The sequence below is a fragment of the Procambarus clarkii genome, chromosome 22 (genome assembly GCF_040958095.1).
Source record: "Procambarus clarkii isolate CNS0578487 chromosome 22, FALCON_Pclarkii_2.0, whole genome shotgun sequence".
NCBI lineage: Eukaryota > Metazoa > Arthropoda > Malacostraca > Decapoda > Cambaridae > Procambarus > Procambarus clarkii.
The window spans coordinates 39,492,566-39,520,065 of record NC_091171.1 but is presented as its reverse complement, the minus strand read 5'-3'; the positions used below and the strand labels follow the sequence as shown (position 1 = coordinate 39,520,065).

The following is a 27,500-nucleotide window of genomic DNA, read 5'->3' as shown; positions in this document are numbered from 1 at the left end:
TTGTTGTTGTTGGTGTTGATGTGTTTGTTGTTGTTGTTGTTGTTGATGTGTTTATTGTTGTTGTTGTTGTTGATGTGTTTATTGTTGTTGTTGTTGTTGTTGTTGTTGTTGATGTGTTTGTTGTTGTTGTTGTTGTTGATGTGTTTATTGTTGTTGTTGTTGTTGTTGTTGTTGTTGATGTGTTTGTTGTTGTTGTTGTTGGTGTTGATGTGTTTGTTGTTGTTGTTGTTGTTGATGTGTTTATTGTTGTTGTTGTTGTTGTTGTTGATGTGTTTGTTGTTGTTGTTGTTGGTGTTGATGTGTTTGTTGTTGTTGTTGTTGGTGTTGATGTGTTTGTTGTTGTTGTTGTTGGTGTTGATGTGTTTGTTGTTGTTGTTGTTGTTGATGTGTTTGTTGTTGTTGTTGGTGTTGATGTGTTTGTTGTTGTTGTTGATGTGTTTGTTGTTGTTGTTGTTGTTGTTGTTGATGTGTTTGTTGTTGTTGTTGTTGTTGATGTGTTTATTGTTGTTGTTGTTGTTGTTGTTGGTGTTGTTGTTGATGTGTTTGTTGTTGATGTGTTTGTTGTTGTTGTTGTTGGTGTTGATGTGTTTGTTGTTGTTGATGTGTTTGTTGTTGTTGTTGGTGTTGATGTGTTTGTTGTTGTTGTTGGTGTTGATGTGTTTGTTGTTGTTGTTGTTGTTGATGTGTTTATTGTTGTTGTTGTTGTTGTTGTTGATGTGTTTGTTGTTTTTGTTGTTGGTGTTGATGTGTTTGTTGTTGTTGTTGTTGTTGATGTGTTTGTTGTTGTTGTTGTTGTTGTTGTTGTTGTTGTTGATGTGTTTGTTGTTGTTGTTGTTGTTGTTGATGTGTTTGTTGTTGTTGTTGTTGTTGTTGTTGTTGTTGATGTGTTTGTTGTTTTTGTTGTTGGTGTTGATGTGTTTGTTGTTGTTGTTGTTGTTGTTGTTGTTGTTGTTGTTGTTGATGTGTTTGTTGTTGTTGTTGATGTGTTTGTTGTTGTTGTTGTTGTTGTTGTTGTTGTTGATGTGTTTGTTGTTTTTGTTGTTGGTGTTGATGTGTTTGTTGTTGTTGTTGTTGGTGTTGATGTGTTTGTTGTTGTTGTTGTTGTTGATGTGTTTATTGTTGTTGTTGTTGTTGTTGTTGGTGTTGATGTGTTTGTTGTTGTTGTTGTTGTTGATGTGTTTATTGTTGTTGTTGTTGTTGGTGTTGATGTGTTTGTTGTTGTTGTTGTTGTTGATGTGTTTGTTGTTGTTGTTGTTGGTGTTGATGTGTTTGTTGTTGTTGTTGTTGTTGATGTGTTTATTGTTGTTGTTGTTGTTGTTGTTGTTGTTGTTGATGTGTTTATTGTTGTTGTTGTTGTTGTTGTTGATGTGTTTATTGTTGTTGTTGTTGTTGTTGATGTTGATGTGTTTATTGTTGTTGTTGTTGTTGTTGTTGATGTGTTTATTGTTGTTGTTGTTGTTGTTGATGTGTTTATTGTTGTTGTTGTTGTTGTTGATGTGTTTATTGTTGTTGTTGTTGGTGTTGATGTGTTTGTTGTTGTTGTTGTTGTTGATGTGTTTGTTGTTGTTGTTGGTGTTGATGTGTTTGTTGTTGTTGTTGTTGTTGGTGTTGATGTGTTTGTTGTTGTTGTTGATGTGTTTGTTGTTGTTGTTGTTGTTGATGTGTTTGTTGTTGTTGTTGGTGTTGATGTGTTTGTTGTTGTTGTTGTTGGTGTTGATGTGTTTGTTGTTGTTGTTGTTGTTGTTGTTGATGTGTTTGTTGTTGTTGTTGTTGTTGTTGTTGTTGTTGTTGTTGATGTGTTTGTTGTTGTTGTTGTTGGTGTTGATGTGTTTGTTGTTGTTGTTGTTGATGTGTTTATTGTTGTTGTTGTTGTTGATGTGTTTGTTGTTGTTGTTGTTGGTGTTGATGTGTTTGTTGTTGTTGTTGATGTGTTTGTTGTTGTTGGTGTTGATGTGTTTGTTGTTGTTGTTGTTGTTGTTGTTGTTGTTGTTGTTGTTGTTGTTGTTGATGTGTTTGTTGTTGTTGTTGTTGTTGTTGTTGTTGTTGATGTGTTTGTTGTTGTTGGTGTTGATGTGTTTGTTGTTGTTGTTGTTGGTGTTGATGTGTTTGTTGTTGTTGTTGTTGTTGATGTGTTTATTGTTGTTGTTGTTGGTGTTGATGTGTTTGTTGTTGTTGTTGTTGGTGTTGATGTGTTTGTTGTTGTTGTTGTTGTTGATGTGTTTGTTGTTGTTGTTGTTGGTGTTGATGTGTTTGTTGTTGTTGTTGGTGTTGATGTGTTTGTTGTTGTTGTTGTTGTTGATGTGTTTGTTGTTGTTGTTGATGTGTTTGTTGTTGTTGTTGTTGTTGTTGATGTGTTTGTTGTTGTTGTTGTTGATGTGTTTGTTGTTGTTGTTGATGTTGATGTGTTTGTTGTTGTTGGTGTTGATGTGTTTGTTGTTGTTGTTGATGTGTTTGTTGTTGTTGTTGTTGTTGTTGTTGTTGATGTGTTTGTTGTTGTTGTTGTTGTTGATGTGTTTGTTGTTGTTGTTGTTGATGTGTTTGTTGTTGTTGGTGTTGATGTGTTTGTTGTTGTTGGTGTTGATGTGTTTGTTGTTGTTGTTGTTGGTGTTGATGTGTTTGTTGTTGTTGTTGTTGGTGTTGATGTGTTTGTTGTTGTTGTTGTTGTTGATGTGTTTATTGTTGTTGTTGGTGTTGATGTGTTTGTTGTTGTTGTTGGTGTTGATGTGTTTGTTGTTGTTGTTGTTGTTGATGTGTTTATTGTTGTTGTTGTTGTTGTTGTTGATGTGTTTGTTGTTGTTGTTGGTGTTGATGTGTTTGTTGTTGTTGTTGTTGTTGATGTTGATGTGTTTGTTGTTGTTGTTGTTGTTGATGTGTTTGTTGTTGTTGTTGGTGTTGATGTGTTTGTTGTTGTTGTTGTTGGTGTTGATGTGTTTGTTGTTGTTGTTGGTGTTGATGTGTTTATTGTTGTTGTTGTTGTTGTTGTTGTTGTTGATGTGTTTGTTGTTGTTGTTGTTGTTGATGTGTTTGTTGTTGTTGTTGTTGATGTGTTTGTTGTTGTTGTTGTTGTTGTTGGTGTTGATGTGTTTGTTGTTGTTGTTGTTGTTGTTGTTGTTGGTGTTGATGTGTTTATTGTTGTTGTTGTTGTTGGTGTTGATGTGTTTGTTGTTGTTGTTGTTGTTGATGTGTTTGTTGTTGTTGTTGTTGTTGTTGTTGTTGGTGTTGATGTGTTTGTTGTTGTTGTTGTTGTTGTTGTTGTTGGTGTTGATGTGTTTATTGTTGTTGTTGTTGTTGGTGTTGATGTGTTTGTTGTTGTTGTTGTTGTTGATGTGTTTGTTGTTGTTGTTGTTGTTGATGTGTTTGTTGTTGTTGTTGTTGTTGATGTGTTTATTGTTGTTGTTGTTGTTGTTGTTGATGTGTTTGTTGTTGTTGTTGGTGTTGATGTGTTTGTTGTTGTTGTTGTTGTTGATGTTGATGTGTTTGTTGTTGTTGTTGTTGTTGATGTGTTTGTTGTTGTTGTTGGTGTTGATGTGTTTGTTGTTGTTGTTGTTGGTGTTGATGTGTTTGTTGTTGTTGTTGTTGTTGGTGTTGATGTGTTTATTGTTGTTGTTGTTGTTGTTGTTGATGTGTTTGTTGTTGTTGTTGTTGTTGGTGTTGATGTGTTTATTGTTGTTGTTGTTGTTGTTGTTGATGTGTTTGTTGTTGTTGTTGTTGTTGATGTGTTTGTTGTTGTTGTTGTTGATGTGTTTGTTGTTGTTGTTGTTGTTGGTGTTGATGTGTTTGTTGTTGTTGTTGATGTGTTTGTTGTTGTTGTTGTTGTTGTTGATGTGTTTGTTGTTGTTGTTGTTGTTGATGTGTTTGTTGTTGTTGTTGTTGATGTGTTTGTTGTTGTTGTTGTTGTTGTTGATGTGTTTGTTGTTGTTGATGTGTTTGTTGTTGTTGTTGTTGATGTGTTTATTGTTGTTGTTGTTGTTGTTGTTGATGTGTTTGTTGTTGTTGTTGTTGTTGATGTGTTTGTTGTTGTTGTTGTTGATGTGTTTGTTGTTGTTGTTGGTGTTGATGTGTTTGTTGTTGTTGTTGGTGTTGATGTGTTTGTTGTTGTTGTTGTTGTTGTTGTTGTTGATGTGTTTGTTGTTGTTGTTGGTGTTGATGTGTTTGTTGTTGTTGTTGTTGTTGTTGATGTGTTTATTGTTGTTGTTGTTGTTGTTGTTGTTGATGTGTTTGTTGTTGTTGTTGGTGTTGATGTGTTTGTTGTTGTTGTTGTTGGTGTTGATGTGTTTGTTGTTGTTGTTGATGTGTTTGTTGTTGTTGTTGGTGTTGATGTGTTTGTTGTTGTTGTTGTTGTTGGTGTTGATGTGTTTGTTGTTGTTGTTGTTGTTGTTGATGTGTTTGTTGTTGTTGTTGTTGTTGATGTGTTTGTTGTTGTTGTTGTTGTTGTTGATGTGTTTATTGTTGTTGTTGTTGTTGTTGATGTGTTTGTTGTTGTTGTTGGTGTTGATGTGTTTGTTGTTGTTGTTGTTGTTGGTGTTGATGTGTTTGTTGTTGTTGTTGATGTGTTTGTTGTTGTTGTTGTTGATGTGTTTATTGTTGTTGTTGTTGTTGTTGTTGATGTGTTTGTTGTTGTTGTTGTTGTTGATGTGTTTGTTGTTGTTGTTGTTGATGTGTTTGTTGTTGTTGTTGGTGTTGATGTGTTTGTTGTTGTTGTTGGTGTTGATGTGTTTGTTGTTGTTGTTGTTGTTGTTGTTGTTGATGTGTTTGTTGTTGTTGTTGGTGTTGATGTGTTTGTTGTTGTTGTTGATGTGTTTATTGTTGTTGTTGTTGTTGTTGTTGATGTGTTTGTTGTTGTTGTTGGTGTTGATGTGTTTGTTGTTGTTGTTGTTGGTGTTGATGTGTTTGTTGTTGTTGTTGATGTGTTTGTTGTTGTTGTTGGTGTTGATGTGTTTGTTGTTGTTGTTGATGTGTTTGTTGTTGTTGTTGTTGTTGTTGATGTGTTTGTTGTTGTTGTTGTTGTTGATGTGTTTGTTGTTGTTGTTGGTGTTGATGTGTTTGTTGTTGTTGTTGATGTGTTTGTTGTTGTTGTTGTTGTTGATGTGTTTGTTGTTGTTGTTGGTGTTGATGTGTTTGTTGTGGTTGGCTGCGTTTGTTTTCTCAGTGATTCTGTGCCGTGGTAATATTCATGTTGCAAATGTAATTACCTTTTAAAATATAATCCATAAAAGCACTGAAAAGAACATTTTAATTCGAATGAACCACACGAGGCTCGAACCCTGGCTGTCTTGACTCTACGATGAATCATCATGGACGCTCCAAGACGTCACTCATCCTGTGAGTGAACATTCAGTCAAAGCAACATGAACAACACCCAGAATATGAAGAACATCCGTTGTGTTCTAGTGAACAGGCTGAGTACTAGTGAACAGGCTGAGTACTAGTGAACAGGCTGTTAATCAGCCTGTTCACTAGTACTCAGACTCAGCTGAAACTCGTTTCAAACATTATCCACCTGATTCCAGATCTGAATATTTCAAATTTTTCTGATTTGCCACCTGACCTATACTGAGTATCTTGGACGTTCCAATCATGGCACTTCTATCTAGGCGTTATGATGTCCAGTTTTCTTAACGTGAGTTCTTAGCTCATTGGTAAATAATTATGAAGTTTTAATTTGAGGAATACTCGCTGGTGCTGCGTACTCTAATATTCGTCTCACGTAGGTTTTGTGTAAGTCTTGAAAGCCTCCTTGCCCAGGTTACTGAATTCTGCTTCGAAAAGAAGTAAATAGGGGGGTGGTTTACTTTCCATTTTGGCTACAAGAGGGCAGCAGCAGTTGTCAGAAGAGTCATAACTGACGCTATGTTGACTGTTGTAGGTTCAGTCTCGATGCCGCTGGGTCGACGTCTGGCCGGACGCGGGCGCTGTTCCGCTTGAAACTTCCCGTCAAAACACGCCCAAATATTCGGTCGCAGGATTCGGTCCGGATATTCGGTTGCAGCACTCGGTCCGGATATTCGGTCGCAGTACTCGGTCAGGATATTCGGTCGCAGGACTCGGTCCAGATATTCGGTCGCAGGACTTGGTCCGGATATTCGGTCGCAGGTCTCGGTCCGGATATTCGGTCGCAGGACTCGGTCCGGATATTCGGTCTCAGGACTCGGTCCAGATATTCGGTCGCAGGACTCGGTCCAGATATTCGGTCGCAGGACTCGGTCCGGATATTCGGTCGCAGGTCTCGGTTCGGATATTCGGTCGCAGTACTCGGTCCGGATTTTCGGTCGCAGCACTCGGTCCGAATATTCGGTCGCAGCACTCGGTCCGGATATTCGGTCGCAGGTCTCGGGCCCCGATATTCGTCCGCAGGACTCGGCCAAATGTGTGGGGGCGGGGCCATCTTCAAGACCCGGAGCCAACATAGTGAGAAGAGCACATATCGTCTGAGGTCAAAGGCAAGACGATTAATTTTTTACGTGTTCCCGGCTAATCTTTTGAGCAGGGGGGGAGGGGATGGAGCAGGGGGGGAAAGGGGGAAGAAGGGGGATGGTGGGGAGGGGAGGGTTTCTGGAGGTGGCTTATCTCCTGGAGTCTGGGAAAGGCGTTGATGAGTTTTGTCTGAGCTCGTATATGAGTTTATTTGCTGTCAATTTATTTTAATTTATTTGTTTGCAGGGAGATTCCTGCGCGGGGCCCTAAGCCTGTGGCTGGCCCACTAAGTGTTACTTGTTTCTCATTTGTTGTATGAGTATTTATGACTCGTATATTCGCTTCAGTAATGTTCGCTCTCAGCTATCGTATGTGTCGCAGGGTATTGTAACGTGGAGAGACGGAGCTCTCAGCTACAGTATGTATCAGGGGACAGAATAGTTTGGCTTCCCACCAATGTGTATATATATATATATATATATATATATATATATATATATATATATATATATATATATATATATATATATATATCACTAAGAACTCTTTGACCCGGCCAGGATTCGAACCCATACCGTCCAGGATCACCCCTAAACGTACACAGTACCGTGACCACCGCACCAATGATCTAGACGATCATTGGTGCGGTGGTCACGGTACTGTGTACGTTTAGGGGTGATCCTGGACGGTATGGGTTCGAATCCTGGCCGGGTCAAAGAGTTCTTAGTGATATATGGCTTGCGCGTTCATGCAGCTTTCTCACATATTATATATATATATATATATATATATATATATATATATATATATATATATATATATATGTCGTACCTAGTAGCCAGAACGCACTTCTCAGCCTACTATGCAAGGCCTGATTTGCCTAATAAGCCAAGTTTTCATGAATTAATTGTTTTTCGACTACCTAACCTACCTAACCTAACCTAACCTAACTTTTTCGGCTACCTAACCCAACCTAACCTATAAAGATAGGTTAGGTTAGGTTAGGTAGGGTTGGTTAGGTTCCGTCATATATCTACGTTTATTTTAACTCAAATAAAAAAAAATTGACCTCATACATAATGAAATGGGTAGCTTTATCATTTCATAAGAAAAAAATTAGAAAAAATATATTAATTCAGGAAAACTTGGCTTATTAGGCAAATCGGGCCTTGCATAGTAGGCCAAAAAGTGAGTTCTGGCTACTAGGTACGACATATATATATATATATATATATATATATATATATATATATATATATATATATATATATATATATATATATATATATGAGCATGAAATAAACATAAAGAAATGAAATATATATATGGGAGCATGAAATAAACTCCTGTGAAGGTGTCCAACAAGGTGACCCCTTAGCCCCCCTCCTTTTCTGCCTAGCTATCAAAGAGGTCACTGATAGTCTGACAAGCGAGCTAAACATCTGGTACCTGGATGATGGCACTCTAGCTGGAACTCCGGAAACCATTTTGGAGGATATAAGGAAAATCCAGGAGCAGGGAGCAGCCTTAGGCCTCATTCTCAATGCATCCAAATGTGAAATAATCTCCCGTAACCCAGACATCACTGGGCAAATACAAAATGTTCTTCCAGACATTCTCGTTGTCGAGCCACCGGACTGCACTCTCCTGGGTGCCCCCATTGGCCCACGAGCAATCGAGGAGGTCCTGGTTGCAAAAATCACTGACCTAAAGAGAATGCAGGACAGGATTGACAAGATTGATGCCCATGATGCTCTCTTTCTTCTTACAAGATGCCTGTCTCTCCCTAAGTTGACCTACTTTCTGAGATGTTCTCCATCCTACAGCAGCCCTAAGTTAAATGTGTATGACACCCTTCTGAGGTCCATGCTGGTGAAAGTCCTGAACCTGCCATTGGACGACTCTCAGTGGGAGCAAGCAACCCTTCCTGTAAGACTCGGCGGCCTTGGTGTCCGCACAGCCTCCCAAATTGCTCTACCAGCCTTCCTTTCCTCCTCTCATGCATCACACGACCTCGTCAGAGATATTTTACCTGCAACCCTGAGGGATTCAGCAGGAATACACGATCCTGCTTTCACTGAATGTTCAAATCAGTGGGATGTTCTTGCAGCCCCAGCAACCATTATAGAGCCAACAAAACAACACAAACAGTCCGGCTGGGACCACCCTCTAGTGGAAAAAGTAGCTGATGCCATGCTCAGCGTCGCAACATCATACAAGGAGAAAGCCCGCCTCAGAGCAGTGCGTGCCCCCCATGCAGGAGACTTCCTCCTGGCAGTACCCATGTCAGCAATGGGCACGCGCCTAGATCCAGAATCCCTTCGTGTAGCAGTAGCCCTCCGCCTTGGTGCCCCAATTCACACTGAATACAAGTGTATTTGCAACAGGGTGGAAGCAGACCAATACGGACTGCATGGGTTGCATTGCGGAAGCACAAAGGGCTGGCATGCAAGACACAACGAGGTCAATGACATCATCAAGAGAAGCCTCGTCTCAGCTGGGTGCCCAGCGGAGAGAGAACCTCGCATCCTAGGGGTCCAAAACCCGGATTTCCCCGCACTTCGCCCTGATGGCATCACCATATACCCATGGAAGGAGGGTAGACAGTTGGTGTGGGACTACACATGTGTATCCACCCTGGCTGACACCTATGTACACTTCGGAGCTGATCAAGCAGGTGGGGCGGCCAACCACAGGGAAACAGCAAAATCACTCAAATACAGGCGACTGGAAGGTCAATACCTCTTTGTTCCCATAGCGTCTGAGACGCATGGCCCCTGGGGCAAGAGTGCCTTGGGATTTCTCAAGGAATTGGGTTCCAGGCTCATTGACGTCACCAGAGACCCAAGGGCTTCCAGTTTTTTATTTCAGCGTCTCAGTGTGGCGATCCAGAGGGGAAATGCTTGCTGCGTCCTCGGTTCCTGTCCAGAAGCGGAGGAGCTTCAAGAGATCCATAACCTTTAGGCATTTGTCTTGTATGTTTTGTAACCTTTAAATACACAATAAAGGAAAAAAAAAAAAAGGGAAGGGGGTGGTAGGAGAAAAGCACACAGAAACTGTATTGGAGGGGACCTACATTCCCTCCAATGCGTTATGTATGGTTTCCTCCGAGGCTATGGGTCCCCCTTCTTCCAGCCAGAGGTGGTACTCCCTTCCCTATTGAATGAAAAAAAAAAAAAAAAATATATATATATATATATATATATATATATATATATATATATATATATATATATTGCAGGACTATTGCAATTATATACACAAATTCTTATGTTTTTACAAAGCCGCTTGAAAAACACTTCCAATCATGAAATATATTAAAAATAATACGTAACCTGATATTTAATACCAACGTACTAAAAATTTATTAAGGGACGGAAACTATGAGGAAAAAAACGCCAAGCCATTACGACTAAATAAACCCATGTATTATGAGTTTAGCTAAAAATGACAATAAACTCTTAGGTATCTCCACGCCACATTTGACATCTCGTACACACGTTATAAACTCTTGGGAATCGCCACGCCACGCTTCACAACTCGCCCCATACTTTTGGCTAACATTTATCATATTAAAATGGCTTAAATAAAATATCTTTATGGGAGCAACACTCGCAAAATATCAATAGGAATCTCAGCCTTATCATCAGACGAACAAACGCTCTTTCTCCCAAGCCCCTACGGCCAGGAAATCAAGGAAAACGGCAAGTAAGTATTGTTGATGCGAAGCTAAAACAACTTCCTTCTTGAGAGGTTATCTTGAGGTGATTTCGGGGCTTTAGTGTCCCCGCGGCCCGGTCCTCGACCTGGCCTCCACCCCCAGGAAGCAGCCCGAGACAGCTGACTAACACCCAGGTACCTATTTTTCTGCTAGGTAACAGGGGCATAGGGTGAAAGAAACTCTGCCCATTGTTTCTCGCCGGCGCCTGGGATCGAGCCCAGGACCACAGGATCACAAGTCCAGCGTGCTGTCTGCTCGGCCGACCGGCTCCCCGGTCGGGGAGAAGTGTTTCAAGTTTAACTTAGTTTCAACGAGAAGTGAAACAGCGAGTTTCAGTGAGTATTAACCAGCACGCCCGGCTGGGTATTATACAATCATTACATGTTTCAAGTGCTGAAAGTTTCAAGTCGTGTAAGTTTGAAGTATTGTAAGTAGTATTGCAAGTTTAAGTATTTGGTAAGTTTCCAGTTCGCGACCATCAAATGGGAAGACTTTGCAGAGGAAATATCTTCTAGGTTGAGACTCTGCAGTGGAAAATATAATGTTCTATAGGACAATTAAAATATGTCATATTCGTCAACATAACTACAATGAACACCCCCAGTCTGTCAACACAGCTACAATGAACGTCACAGTCTGTCATCACGGCTACAATGAACGCCCCAGTCTGTCAACACAGCTACAATGAACGTCACAGTCTGTCATCACGGCTACAATGATCGCCCCAGTCTGTCAACACAGCTACAATGAACGTCACAGTCTGTCATCACGGCTACAATGAACGCCCCAGTCTGTCAACACAGCTTCAATGAACGCCACAGTCTTATCACGGCTACAATGATCGCCTCCAGTCTGTCAACATGGCTACAATGAACACCCCCAGTCTGTCAACACAGCTACAATGAACGCCACAGTCTGTCAGCACGGCTACAATGATCGCCTCAGTCCATCATCACGGCTACAATGATCGCCTCCAGTCTGTCAACACGGCTACAATGATCGCCCCAGCCTGTCATCACGGCTACAATGATCGCTTCCAGTCTGTCAACACGGCTACAATGATCGCCACAGTCTGTCAACACGGCTACAATGAACGCCTCAGTCCGTCATCACGGCCACAATGAACTCCCCAGTCTGTAAACACATCTACAATGAACGCCCCAGTCTGTCATCACGGCTACAATCAACGCCCAAGTCTGTCATTACGGCTACAATGAACGCCCCAGTCTGTCAACACGGCTACAATGAACGCACCGGTCTGTCAACACATCTACAATGAACGCCCCAGTCTGTCAACACATCTACAATGAACGCCCCAGTCTGTCAACACATCTACAATGAACGCCCCCAGTCTGTCAACACATCTACAATGAACGCCCCCAGTCTGTCAACACATCTACAATGAACGCCCCAGTCTGTCAACACATCTACAATGAACGCCCCCAGTCTGTCATCACGGCTACAATGCCTCAACTGTAATGACCAAGCTCTCAACAAGGCTGGTATTCATTTACTCAACCACACAAACTAACAATCTTTATAATTACTACGGGAAGGGGATCGCCATATACGGCCATCACGCAATTGTTGAATTCAATCGAGTTCATATCGCAAAGGAATGAAAAACAAAAACAAAAAAATGGGCGGGATGGACGCAGGGTGGGCGGGGTGGGCGGGGTGGGCGGGTTGGAGGTGGGGGGGGCGCAGGGTGGGGGGGGGGGGGGGGAGGTAAGCACGTTGCTGTCGATATAAATAACTATAAATTTTCTGCTTGTCGTTCCTATATGCGTGAACGACTGTCCCTGAGCGGGGAAAGAGAGAGAGAGAGAGAGAGAGAGAGAGAGAGAGAGAGAGAGAGAGAGAGAGAGAGAGAGAGAGAGAGAGAGAGAGAGAGAGAGAGAGAGAACGACTTTTCAGGGGATTATAACCTATTTTGGAATGAGAGTTTCCGTGGATTGTTCGACCAGACGAATGTTATTCTCTCTCTCTCTCTCTCTCTCTCTCTCTCTCTCTCTCTCTCTCTCTCTCTCTCTCTCTCTCTCTCTCTCTCTCTCTAACGATAAAAAAAATCCCACCCGTCCTCCTAAGGGGTCTCCAACGCCAAGAAAGTATCGTACAACAGCCTCCTATCCTAACGTACATGAATGTAAAAACAGAACGGAGATACTCACCATTAGTCACGTCGTCGAAGGTGCCGTCGGTGATGGCGTTGGCGGCCTGGTCCAAGTTCCCGCCAGCGGGGTACGGATCGTGGCTAGCAGCATCACCGGGGTACCAGTCGCGGCCCTCGTCGGAGCGGAGCAACGAATCAGGGCCTTCGTTAGCTTGGATCAACGGTTCAGAAAACAAATAGGGGCCCTCGTTACTGTTAAAGAGGCCAGGGCCCTGCTGCTGCTGCTTCTCTCTTCCCACAGACACAGGGACTTCGTCGTCCTCGTCTTCCCGCGGGATCTCCTCCGATAAATACCAAGGGGGCCAGGCGTCTACCACAGTCTCCCTCTCTCGAATTTTTCCGTTTTCTGCAGTGACCATGAGAACAGCCTGTCAGAGAGAGAGATGAGCTGTCAGTAAACCATCAAAATCAAAATATTGAGGAATTGTGCATTTTGCAATATAAATATAAAACTTGTCATATAAAATTATTATTTTATATGACAAATTATATATTTTGGTAGCAGTCTTTCCTGTAGACATATATTATTAAATATGACCGAAAAAGTAAGATTAATAATTCTAACACGAATTTTCTCAATATTTCTTATGTTTTTTTCACTGTCGATGGTAATTGAAAAATCAGTTCTCCAAAATTCATTTTTATTTCTAGTCTGACGCGACACTTGAACGCGTTTCGTAATAACTTATTAAATTTTCAAAGACTTTAGTTTACACACACACAACTATAACTTGCAAACAGAGTTTAAACAGCTTTGATTTTATACCTGCATTTGGGTGAGGTGTTAGAATTATTAATCTTACATTTTCGGTCATATTTAATATATATATATATATATATATATATATATATATATATATATATATATATATATATATATATATATATATATATATATATATATATATATATCATTCACCAGGGCAATAGGAGCCTCGAACACCCGACTTCCAGCACGAGAGACGAGTGCTCTACCAACTGAGTTGCTGACCACAATAAGCAAGAATCTCAGAGACACCAAACCGATGACCAAATTAAAGCAGAATTCTCCAGCACAGAAGAATTAGTTGATGTTACTATCGTCGGTTTTGTCATTGACAATGGATAGGACTCGGGCGTGGATCCTCTAATTCGTCTGTGTTATCTGTAGATTCCAATGTATTTCCAGAGAGTAGTGATATATAATATAATATAGTTATAACAATGAGGTGATTCCTCTTCTGACCTTCCATGACATCTGGAGTCCCTTTGTCTGGACCAAAACTGATGCTACAGCACAACTGCGACAGGCAATGTGATCAGCACAAACGGTAGAGTTTCCCTTACTAAGCCCAGACACACTAGTCTTAGACCTTAAGACTAAGTCTGACTCGGGGCGAGGCAAAGATCTACACTTAAGTACATCTCACGCAACAAGCGGTAATTAGCACAGACGGTATTGCTTCTTCTTCTTCTAACTTAACCACTTTAGTACACACATGACCGGCAGTCTGGTGTGTAGAGAAGGCAGCACATTGCTCCAATCCACTCCAGTTGTTTTCCTGTTTAATCAACTCGTTCTCTCCCGGGGTCTCCACGTCAAGAAACTTGAGATAACTATGTCGACTTTGCTGTCAGTCTTGTGGAAGACACGTCTACGTAGGAGTCCGTAAGCCTACGTAGGAGTGAGTCCGTAGGTCTACGTAGGAGTCCGTAAGCCTACGTAGGAGTGAGTCCGTAGGTCTACGTAGGAGTGAGTCCGTAGGTCTACGTAGGAGTGAGACCATAGGTCTACGTAGGAGTGAGACCGTAGGTCTACGTAGGAGTGAGACCATAGGTCTACGTAGGAGTGAGTCCGTAGGTCTACGTAGGAGTGAGACCATAGGTCTACGCAGGAGTGAGTCCGTAGGTCTACGTAGGAGTGAGACCATAGGTCTACGTAGGAGTGAGACCATAGGTCTACGTAGGAGTGAGACCATAGGTCTACGTAGGAGTGAGACCATAGGTCTACGTAGGAGTGAGACCATAGGTCTACGTAGGAGTGAGACCGTAGGTCTACGTAGGAGTGAGTCCGTAGGTCTACGTAGGAGTGAGACCATAGGTCTACGTAGGAGTGAGTCCGTAGGTCTACGTAGGAGTGAGACCATAGGTAACTCCTGCCTCAACATAAGATTACGCTGCTCTAAATATGTCTCTCTCCTGCTTACAAGGCTTTAAATAATTGGCGACTCAAATGTTCAGACCACTGCAGTCGAATGATCCTTACTCTGTGAAGTCAAACTAGCAAGTGGTGTGTTGTGGTCCAATTAGAGGCAGTCTCGCATGACGTCATACGTTTCCTCCCATTGGCTCCACTAATCACGTGACTCTTCAAAGCGTCGTTGACGTACATATAAACAGCGTCGTTGACGTACATATAAACAGCGTCGTTGACGTACATATAAACAGCGTCATTGAAGTACATATAAACAGCGTCGTTGAAGTACATATAAACAGCGTCGTTGAAGTACATATAAACAGCGTCGTTGAAGTACATATAAACAGCGTCGTTGAAGTACATATAAACAGCCACGTCATACCAGACGTGGCGTCTGGTACGACCAGAATAAGACGTGTGAATACACCTGTGACCTATTATCAACTTTATTACATTAAATGAACAAATCCACAAGGGCCGTGACGAGGGTTCGAACCTACGTCCAAGAGGATCCCAGACGCTGCCTTAATCGATTTCTGTGTGTAATTTATTAGATTAGTTTAAAAATTCTTAGTTCATATATTCCCTGGCAGCACTTCCTGCTTGTGTGTGTGTGGGTGTGACTCGTTGACAACACGTTACAGAACACAATAAAGTAGCCGTCACAACTGCAAGAAAAATGACAGGTTGGATAACAAGAACCTTTCACACTAGAGGTGCTGTACCGATGATGATACTTTTGAAGACGCTAGTGCTCTCTAGAGTGGAGTACTGCTGCACAATGACGGCCCCTTTCAAAGCTGGAGAAATTGCTGACCTGGAGAGCGTGCAGAGATCCTTTACTGCTAGAATCCACTCAGTAAAACATCTAAACTATTGGGACCGACTAAAGAGCCTAAATCTGTATTCTCTTGAGCGCAGGCGGGAGAGATACATAATAATTTACACGTGGAAAATATTAGAGGAGCTGGTCCCAAATCTGCACACAGAAATAACATCACATGAGACCAGAAGGCATGGCAGGATGTGCAGAATACCCCCGTTGAAGTGCAGAGGTGCAACAGGTACTCTGAGAGAGAACTCTATCAACATCAGAGGCCCGAGACTGTTCAACACGCTTCCACTACACATAAGGGGCATAACTGGCCGACCCCTCACAGTGTTCAAGAGAGAACTATCAACATCAGAGGCCCGAGACTGTTCAACACGCTTCCACTACACATAAGGGGCATAACTGGCCGACCCCTCACAGTGTTCAAGAGAGAACTATCAACATCAGAGGCCCGAGACTGTTCAACACGCTTCCACTACACATAAGGGGCATAACTGGCCGACCCCTCACAGTGTTCAAGAGAGAACTATCAACATCAGAGGCCCGAGACTGTTCAACACGCTTCCACTACACATAAGGGGCATAACTGGCCGACCCCTCACAGTGTTCAAGAGAGAACTATCAACATCAGAGGCCCGAGACTGTTCAACACGCTTCCACTACACATAAGGGGCATAACTGGCCGACCCCTCACAGTGTTCAAGAGAGAACTATCAACATCAGAGGCCCGAGACTGTTCAACACGCTTCCACTACACATAAGGGGCATAACTGGCCGACCCCTCACAGTGTTCAAGAGAGAACTATCAACATCAGAGGCCCGAGACTGTTCAACACGCTTCCACTACACATAAGGGGCATAACTGGCCGACCCCTCACAGTGTTCAAGAGAGAACTATCAACATCAGAGGCCCGAGACTGTTCAACACGCTTCCACTACACATAAGGGGCATAACTGGCCGACCCCTCACAGTGTTCAAGAGAGAACTTGACAAACACCTCCAAAGGATACCTGATCAACCAGGCTGTGATTCATACGTCAGGCTGCGAGCAGCCTCGTCCAACAGCCTGGTTGACCAGTCCAGCAACCAGGAGGCCTGGTCGGGGACCGGGCCGCGGGGACGCTGAGCCCCGAAATCATCGCAAGGTAGCAGTCCTTCATGCTGGGAGTATGAGTCAAAAAGACTGAGTGATCTTACTGTGGACTGTGCCATGATAACAGAGGAGAAATAAGACCATATACCATGGGGGTGTACATCCCATGGGGGTGTATATACCATGGGGGTGTATATACCATGGGGGTGTATATACCATGGGGGTGTGTGTATATACCATGGGGGTGTGTGTATATACCATGGGGGTGTGTGTATATACCATGGGGTGTGTGTGTATATACCATGGGGTGTGTGTGTATATACCATGGGGTGTGTGTGTGTGTATATACCATGGGGGAGTATATACCATGGGGTGTGTGTGTGTATATACCATGGGGGTGTGTGTGTATATACCATGGGGTGTGTGTGTGTGTATATACCATGGGGGAGTATATACCATGGGGTGTGTGTATATACCATGGGGGTGTATATACCATGGGGGTGTATATACCATGGGGGGAGTATATACCATGGGGGGAGTATATACCATAGGGGTGTATATACCATGAGGGGGAGTATATACCATGGGGGTGTATATACCATGGGGGTGTATATACCATGGGGGTGTATATACCATGGGGGTGTATATACCATGGGGGGAGTATATACCATGGGGGGAGTATATACCATAGGGGTGTATATACCATGAGGGGGAGTATATACCATGGGGGTGTATATACCATGGGGGTGTATATACCATGGGGGTGTATATACCATGGGGGGAGTATATACCATGGGGGGTGTATATACCATGGGGGTGTATATACCATGGGGGTGTATATACCATGGGGGTGTATATACCATGGGGGTGTATATACCATGGGGGTGTATATACCATGGGGGGAGTATATACCATGGGGGGTGTATATACCATGGGGGTGTATATACCATGGGGGTGTATATACCATGGGGGTGTATATACCATGGGGGTGTATATACCATGGGGGGTGTATATACCATGGGGGTGTATATACCATGGGGGTGTATATACCATGGGGGGAGTATATACCATGGGGGTGTATATACCATGGGGTGTGTATATACCATGGGGTGTGTATATACCATGGGGGTGTATATACCATGGGGGTGTATATACCATGGGGGTGTATATACCATGGGGGTGTATATACCATGGGGGTGTATATACCATGGGGGTGTATATATAATGGGGGTGTATATACCATGGGGGGTGTATATACCATGGGGGTGTATATACCATGGGGGGAGTATATACCATGGGGGGTGTATATACCATGGGGGTGTATATACCATGGGGGTGTATATACCATGGGGGTGTATATACCATGGGGGTGTATATACCATGGGGGTGTATATACCATGGGGGGTGTATATACCATGGGGGTGTATATACCATGGGGGTGTATATACCATGGGGGTGTATATACCATGGGGGTGTATATACCATGGGGGGTGTATATACCATGGGGGTGTATATACCATGGGGGTGTATATACCATGGGGGTGTATATACCATGGGGGTGTATATACCATGGGGGTGTATATACCATGGGGGGTGTATATACCATGGGGGTGTATATACCATGGGGGGTGTATATACCATGGGGGTGTATATACCATGGGGGTGTATATACCATGGGGGTGTATATACCATGGGGGTGTATATACCATGGGGGGTGTATATACCATGGGGGTGTATATACCATGGGGGAGTATATACCATGGGGGGTGTATATACCATGGGGGTGTATATACCATGGGGGTGTATATACCATGGGGGTGTATATACCATGGGGGGTGTATATACCATGGGGGTGTATATACCATGGGGGGTGTATATACCATGGGGGTGTATATACCATGGGGGTGTATATACCATGGGGGGAGTATATACCATGGGGTGTGTGTATATACCATGGGGGAGTATATACCATGGGGGTGTATATACCATGGGGGGTGTATATACCATGGGGTGTGTGTATATACCATGGGGGTGTATATACCATGGGGGTGTATATACCATGGGGGTGTATATACCATGGGGGGTGTATATACCATGGGGTGTGAGTATATACCATGGGGGTGTATATACCATGGGGGTGTATATACCATGGGGGTGTATATACCATGGGGGTGTATATACCATGGGGGTGTATATACCATGGGGGGTGTATATACCATGGGGGGTGTATATACCATGGGGGTGTATATACCATGGGGGGTGTATATACCATGGGGGGTGTATATACCATGGGGGTGTATATACCATGGGGGTGTGTGTATATACCATGGGGGTGTATATACCATGGGGGGTGTATATACCATGGGGGGTGTATATACCATGGGGGGTGTATATACCATGGGGTGTGTGTATATACCATGGGGGTGTATATACCATGGGGGGTGTATATACCATGGGGGTGTATATACCATGGGGGGTGTATATACCATGGGGGGTGTATATACCATGGGGGGTGTATATACCATGGGGGAGTATATACCATGGGGGGTGTATATACCATGGGGGTGTATATACCATGGGGGTGTATATACCATGGGGGTGTATATACCATGGGGGGTGTATATACCATGGGGGGTGTATATACCATGGGGGAGTATATACCATGGGGGGTGTATATACCATGGGGGGTGTATATACCATGGGGGTGTATATACCATGGGGGTGTATATACCATGGGGTGTGTGTATATACCATGGGGGTGTATATACCATGGGGGGTGTATATACCATGGGGGTGTATATACCATGGGGGGTGTATATACCATGGGGGGTGTATATACCATGGGGGGGTGTATATACCATGGGGGAGTATATACCATGGGGGGTGTATATACCATGGGGGGTGTATATACCATGGGGGTGTATATACCATGGGGGGTGTATATACCATGGGGGGTGTATATACCATGGGGGAGTATATACCATGGGGGGTGTATATACCATGGGGGGTGTATATACCATGGGGGTGTATATACCATGGGGGTGTATATACCATGGGGTGTGTGTATATACCATGGGGGTGTATATACCATGGGGGGTGTATATACCATGGGGGTGTATATACCATGGGGGGTGTATATACCATGGGGGGTGTATATACCATGGGGGGTGTATATACCATGGGGGAGTATATACCATGGGGGGTGTATATACCATGGGGGTGTATATACCATGGGGGTGTATATACCATGGGGGTGTATATACCATGGGGGTGTATATACCATGGGGGTGTATATACCATGGGGGTGTATATACCATGGGGGTGTATATACCATGGGGGTGTATATACCCTGGGGGGAGTATATACCATGAGGGGTGTATATACCATGGGAGAGTGAAGTGTAGTGAAATATGAGACGGAATTAGAATTAAGCTTGATAAAAGGGGAGAGTGGCAGAGGGATAAAACCTGGGAGGGGAGAGGAAAGTAATGGAAACAGTGAGAGAGAAAGAGAGAGAGAGAGAGAGAGAGAGAGAGAGAGAGAGAGAGAGAGAGAGAGAGAGAGAGAGAGAGAGAGAGAGAGAGAGAGAGAGAGAGAGAGAGAAAGAGACAGACAGACAGACAGACAGACAGACAGACAGACAGACAGACAGACAGACAAAGACAGGAGACTTGAAGTAATAAACTGCATACAGAAGAAACATACATACAAATAACACCACAAATATAAACCCATTATAAACCCCAACCCCAAAGAAGTAATGACGGTGGCTTCTATAACCTCTTCACTATCATCATGTAATCACTATCCGGTTGCAAACGACACAGCTTAATTACAGTATTAAATTGAATACATAACTAAGCAGGAAATGACAACTGGTGTAATAACATAATTTCGAGAGAGAATATACACTGTATTATATATCTTTTGTATTGTGCGACCCATATAATCAGCTGTAAACTGAAAGATTTTACCAAGTGTATGAAGTATATTTATATAGTTTTCTGAACTGCTTTCTCCCTCAAAGGACAATACACATATGTACGACACTTCGTTACTGCCGCATCAGTAAGCTTTATTCGACATGTTAAGAGTCAATAACAAAGGTGTAAGTGTAACGCGGATATATTAGAGCGATAGGGAGGATTATCACGGGTGTTAAACACGGCTTGTGTTCCCAGGAATCCTCCTGATGGGGGGATTTAAATCCCTTCACGACCAGGTATACTTAATGTATACCGCTGATGTTTACTCGCTTGTTCCTCGTCCAGGAACAGTTGGTATAAGTAGCAGTAACGCAACATAGTCCAGAAGACGTTAAGTAACGCTATACTTTACTGTGATGGTGAAGGCGTCTCAGTTTATCACATCTGAGCGACTCCAATAAATGTTATGATTTGTGATTGTAGGTGATTGATTGGTGATTGTAGACCTATGTGGTCCAGCCCAACCACTTGGGCTGGACGGTAGAGCGACGGTCTCGCTTCATGCAGATCGGCGTTCAATTCCCCGACCGTCCACAAGTGGTTGGGCACCATTCCTCCCCCCCCCGTCCCATCCCAAATCCTTATCTTGACCCCTTCCTAGTGCTATATAGTCGTAATGGCTTGGTGCTTTCCCCTAATAGGTCGTTCCTTCCTTTCCTCACGACCCGAACATCAACAACACAACACGGACCTACTATACTTCTCCTTACCACCAACACAACACAACAAACCCATTTGTCAGCAGTCTGAAAAAGCCAACCACAACAGGTCAACGGAATATAATGTGACCACTCACTATACTGAACAAATCCACAAGGGCCGTGACGAGGATTCGAACCTGCGTCCGAGAGCATCCCAGACGCTGCCTTAATCGACTGAGCTACGACATGGTCCCTGCTTTTAACACTTACTGCGACCGCCCAGTGGACTCAATAAGCTCAAGTAATATTAAAATCAACGTTGGTTTTACGTCGGATTGCGACGGAGAAGAATAAAATTATTATTTGACATAGTGAGGATCACAAATACTTTTCCCTAGGTGAGAGATACTGTCCCAGAGGTCAACAATACCTCAGACGTCATTTGGGGTCCACCCGCTCCATCTTTTTATTCTCTCTCTCTCACTCTCTCTCACTCTCTCTCTCTCTCTCTCTCTCTCTCTCTCTCTCTCTCTCTCTCTCTCTCTCTCTCTCTCTCTCTCTCTCTCTCTCTCCCTCTCTCTCTCTCACGGAGAAGAATAAAATTATTATTTGACATAGTGAGGATCACAAATACTTTTCCCAAGGTGAGAGATACTGTCCCAGAGGTCAACAATACCTCAGACGTCATTTGGGGTCCACCCGCTCCATCTTTTTATTCTCTCTCTCTCACTCTCTCTCTCTCTCTCTCTCTCTCTCTCTCTCTCTCTCTCTCTCTCTCTCTCTCTCTCTCTCTCACACACAGACACAACCACACACTACGACGCCCCTTACATCCTCCTCTACCCATTCTGCTATTCCTTGACGGTCATACTCGTTCGAGTTCACATTTAGAAGTAACAGAGAATAGGTACTGTAAGCTAGAACACAAATCTGATTACCATCTTCACTACTCATACCATCTATATTACGTACACTATCTTCATCACCATAACCATCTCCACTACTCACTATTTTCACCACCCTAATCCGAATGAATTTAATTTGAATAGTTTTCCAGCAATTTATGAAAATTTGCAGTAAACTCTACGGAAAACACATCTGCGATTTCATTTTATACCATGAAAATCGTGCGAGGACGGGAAGGGGAAGGGGGGTGGAGGGGAGGAAGATTGTTTCAGGCTGATACTAATTAAATATTTTACTAAGGCCGATCAAATCCAGCCTATGTCCGTTCCATAGCCCCAGACAGTTCCCCCCCCCCCCTGCAAATTTGCGTGAGACTAGCCATAAGCACCTGACCTCCAATCTAGGTCAGTCATTCTCTCTTATAACATATATAACAAAAATATTAAAATTCTTCTTTAAATTCACGTAAAATAGAAAAAAGAATACAGAAGTGACTGAATACAATAAGTATCAAACAAGGAACTCATACTGGACAAAAATTCCTATCAGAAGACAAGAGATTTAAAGCAACACAAGTTATAACTTACAACACAAGTTATAACTTACAACACAAGTTATAACTTACAACACAAGTTTTAACTTACAACACAAGTTATAACTTACAACACAAGTTTTAACTTACAACACAAGTTTTAACTTACAACACAAGTTATAACTTACAACACAAGTTATAACTTACAACACAAGTTATAACTTACAACACAAGTTATAACTTACAACACAAGTTATAACTTACAACACAAGTTATAACTTACAACACAAGTTATAACTTACAACACAAGTTTTAACTTACAACACAAGTTATAACCTACAACACAAGTTATAACTTACAACACAAGTTATAACTTACAACACAAGTTATAACTTACAACACAAGTTATAACTTACAACACAAGTTACAAAACAAAACACACTGTTAGACTTACGTGAAATGATTAAACAAAGTAACACTCGATAATTATCACATGGATACTCAAAACTAATTCAAAAATTATAATAAATAACTATACTTACATAAAATTTATGTAAAACACCAACATATTTAAAACAATTATAGATTCCTAGCTAACACCTTGTAAGAAACATAAAAATCCCACAATAACTAAGCACCAAAACATTGTATTATGTCTTAATTACACAAATACAACAATTCAAAATATCAATACTTGAAATGAGTAACAAAAAACACAATCAAGGGGAGACTAAAGAAAATAATAAGTTCGTCAACATGACCTATAAATTAAAACACAAGACCCACTGTGGATTATACAATGTATAACTGAACAGCTGAAACGTTATTATTTAGATGAGGCCGCAGCTCCGTGATATATAAGGATTCCATTAGTCTCAAATCCGATTGGCCATTCATGCAAGAGTCTAAAATGATAAAATCGGATTCCGGCAGAGAATGATTCAACTCATTAAAATGATTTCTAATCTCTGAGAATGCTAGTTTGGATAATGGTAATTCAGTCCCAAATAATTCATCCCAGTGCTTAAATATCCTTATCTTAAAGTTCCGAATGGAACTCCCAAATGTATCCAGAATTATGTATGTATGTATGTCCCGATGTATCCAGCTGGAACAATTATACATATATACGATACTACTTATCGTATATATGGGGGTAGGCACTTTATCTATAAATTTAAAACAGGAGCCTAATGTATTTGTATTCACAAAAATAAATCTAAAGTTTACTTGAGGATAACGATCCTATAAAAGTTTCCTTAATGGACATCTTACAGAAAAACTAATGGTGTCATTACTTACAGAAAAAAGGGTAATTTAATATATTTAATATCCCTTTCTACCGCAGTAATATTAAAAGAAAGGTGGAACTTTTTATTTAAGAAGTTCCTTATAAAAGTATATAACATATAAACAGGATGACCATTATTGGCAAAAAAGGTCAAAATTAAATTAATTTCTTGATCAAAGTTAGACCAATTTGAACATAAAACAAGCATTAATTCAGAAGAGTATTAATCGCCTTTTTTCCTAAAAATATCTGCAACAAACTGAATTAAAATTTAATTTACGTATAAATATTTACATATATTTGTGGTGTCTGGCATTGAGAAACGTTTAAACGTCCAAAGTTTCCAAAAGCAGACTTCGTGAAGGGGGCAGGGGGGGGGGGGGAGAAACGTTTGACTGATACATCAAACAAACGTTCCTCAATAGAGTCCCTACTCAGGGTTGAAGGACGACCCGGTTAAGGTAAAATCAGGTAAATTATCAGGCCCCAGTTAAGGTAAAATAATTATATCAAAGGCAGTGACCTATTACAGGTATGATACTGACTTTCGAGTGGCCAGTTAACCTCTGGGAATGTTTAATGATGTTATTCGTGATAATCACATCATTAAATATCATTTGATGTTTCAAGTAATTATTCAGAAACATTTACCATAATACCGCATGATATGGTTTCCCTGAGAGGCGGTGGTCGAGCCTTGTTTCAATAGACATTAGTTTAATCTTTATATTTAAACATGTAATGCTTTGTTATTATATAAGATTGAGAAATGATGATTGATTGTGATTGTTTATGAACATGCCGTTATGTTACTGGTCAGATTGTATTGTGTATATATACATTCACCAATATATATTATTTGTGATAAGAATCTGCTATTTGCATAGTGGTATTTTTATTATAGTTCTTTATTAGTTTGAGTCACTATGGGCAGTTTTACTTCACGCGTTCATGATAACTTTTCTCATACGAGACTAGATCTGATCCTGATCTCAATGCAGAGGCGGGACCAAAGAGCCAAAGCTCAACCCCCGCAAGCACAACTTGGTGAGTTCAAATAGGTGAGTACACACACATATGTAGTATGGTAAATCTTGCCTCACTGGTTTAATAGAATTCTCACTGGTTTAATAATTGATCAGGTAAGAAAGAATAAGCAAGAATAAGCAAGAAAGAGAAGGTTGGGCAGACTGCATTTTCTTGGACTATCGGAAATCCTTTGGCACAGTACCCCATAAGAGGCTGGTGCATAAGCTGGAGAAACAGGCAGGAGTAACTGGTAGGGTGCACCAGTGGATGAGGGAGTACCTAAGCAATAAGAAGCCGAGAGTTACAGTGCGGGGTAAGACTCAGATTGGCGTGAAGTCACTAGTGGAGTCCCACAGGGCTCTGAACTGAGACCTACCTTGTTTCTGATATACATAAATGATCTTCCAGAGCGTATACTCATTTCTCTCAATGTTTGCTGATAGTGCCAACATTATGAGAAGGATTAAGATAGAGAACAGCATAAAGACCTGGACAAACTGAAGGAATGGTCCAACAAATAGTTGTTAGAGTTAAACCCGAGCAAATGTAATGTAATGAAGATAGGTGTAGGGAGCAGGATGCCAAATACAAGGAATTATTTGGGAGATAAAATTATTCTACAATCAAAGGGACACACAAAGGGATGAGGTAGATCAAACTATTCTCACCCCATTCGGTAAAACGTGTTCATATATATATATATATATATATATATATATATATATATATATATATATATATATATATATATATATATATATATATATATACATATGTCGTACCTAGTAGCCAGAACGCACTTCTCAGCCTACTATGCAAGGCCCAATTTGCCTTATAAGCCAAGTTTTCATGAATTAATGATTTTTCGACCACCTAACCTACCTAACCTAACCTAACCTAACTTTTTCGGCTACCTAACCTAACCTAACATATGAAGATAGGTTAGGTTAGGTTAGGTAGGGTTGGTTAGGTTCGGTCATATATCTATGTTAATTTTAACTCCTATCAAATTTTTTTTACCTCATATGTAATGAAATGGGTAGCTTTATCATTTCATAAGAAAAAAAATAGAGAAAATATATTAATTCAGGAAAACTTGTCTTATTAGGCAAATCGGGCCTTGCATAGTAGGCCGAGAAGTGCGTTCTGGCTACTAGGTACGACATATATATATATATATATATATATATATATATATATATATATATATATATATATATATATATATATATATATATATATATATATATATATATATTCTCAGCCTACTATGTAAGGCCCGATTTGCCATGATATATATATATATATATATATATATATATATATATATATATATATATATATATATATATATATATATATATATATGTCGTACCTAGTAGCCAGAACGCACTTCTCAGCCTACTATGCAAGGCCCGATTTGCCTAATAAGCCAAGTTTTCACGAATTAATTGTTTTTCGACTACCTAACCTACCTAACCTGACCTAACCTAACTTTTTCGGCTACCTAACCAAACCTAACCTATAAAGATAGGTTAGGTTAGGTTAGGTAGGGTTGGTTAGGTTCGGTCATATATCTACGTTAATTTTAACTCCAATAAAATAAAATTGACCTCATACATAATGAAATAGGTAGCTTTATCATTTCATAAGAAAAAAATTAGAAAAAATATATTAATTAAGGAAAACTTGGCTTATTAGGCAAATCGGGCCTTGAATAGTAGGCCAAAAAGTGAGTTCTGGCTACTAGGTACGACATATATATATATATATATATATATATATATATATATATATATATATATATATATATATATATATATATATATATATATGTCGTACCTAGTAGCCAGAACTCACTTCTCAGCCTACTATGCAAGGCCCGATTTGCCTAATAAGCCAAGTTTTCCTGAATTAATATATTTTCTCTAATTTTTTTCTTATGAAATGATAAAGCTACCCATTTCATTATATATGACATCAATTTTTTTTTAATGGAGGTAAAATTAACGTAGATATATGACTGAACCTAACCAACCCTACCTAACCTAACCTAACCTATCTTTATAGGTTAGGTTAGGTTTGGTAGCCGAAAAAGGTAGGTTAGGTTAGGTTAGGTAGGTTAGGTAGTCGAAAAACAATTAATTCATGAAAACTTTGCTTATTAGGCAAATTGGGCCTTGCATAGTAGGCTCAGAAGTGCGTTCTGGCTACTAGGTACGACATATATATATATATATATATATATATATATATATATATATATATATATATATATATATATATATATATATATATATATATATATATATATATATATATATATATATATATATATATATATATACTTCACAAACAATCAAGATATTACCGGACATTCTGAGTAGTAAACAAATACAATTCTTCCTGTACACATGCAGAATGTTACCAGACGTACACACAGATACTGTCATGACTAAGGACATAGACATAAGTAGCAGTAAAGAAGCTACAAATAGACATTCAGACAGATCAACAAAAGGTTACAATCTTGGTGCAAAAGTCTTGCATCTCACCAGAATATCATCAACCTTTCCGTTGTGACACATCCAGGCTATTTGTTCAGGAACAGTCCTTATCTCAGTGTTGCTATATACATTAATCAACGGACAATCAAGAACATAATGAGCAAGGGTGTGAGACCTTAACATACCACATAGTTTACA

The 27,500-nt window shown here is 40.9% G+C and overlaps 1 protein-coding gene across 1 annotated transcript in view; it reads right to left on the bottom strand.

Moving 5' to 3' along the window:
• The window catches only part of LOC123760375 (parathyroid hormone/parathyroid hormone-related peptide receptor), a 177,133-nt gene that overhangs the window by 102,634 nt on the left and 46,999 nt on the right, over positions 1-27,500 (bottom strand). The window contains exon 2 of the mRNA XM_069328866.1: positions 12,307-12,676. Within this exon, the coding sequence (XP_069184967.1) occupies positions 12,307-12,676 (370 nt within the window). The remainder of the gene's footprint in view (positions 1-12,306; positions 12,677-27,500) is intronic.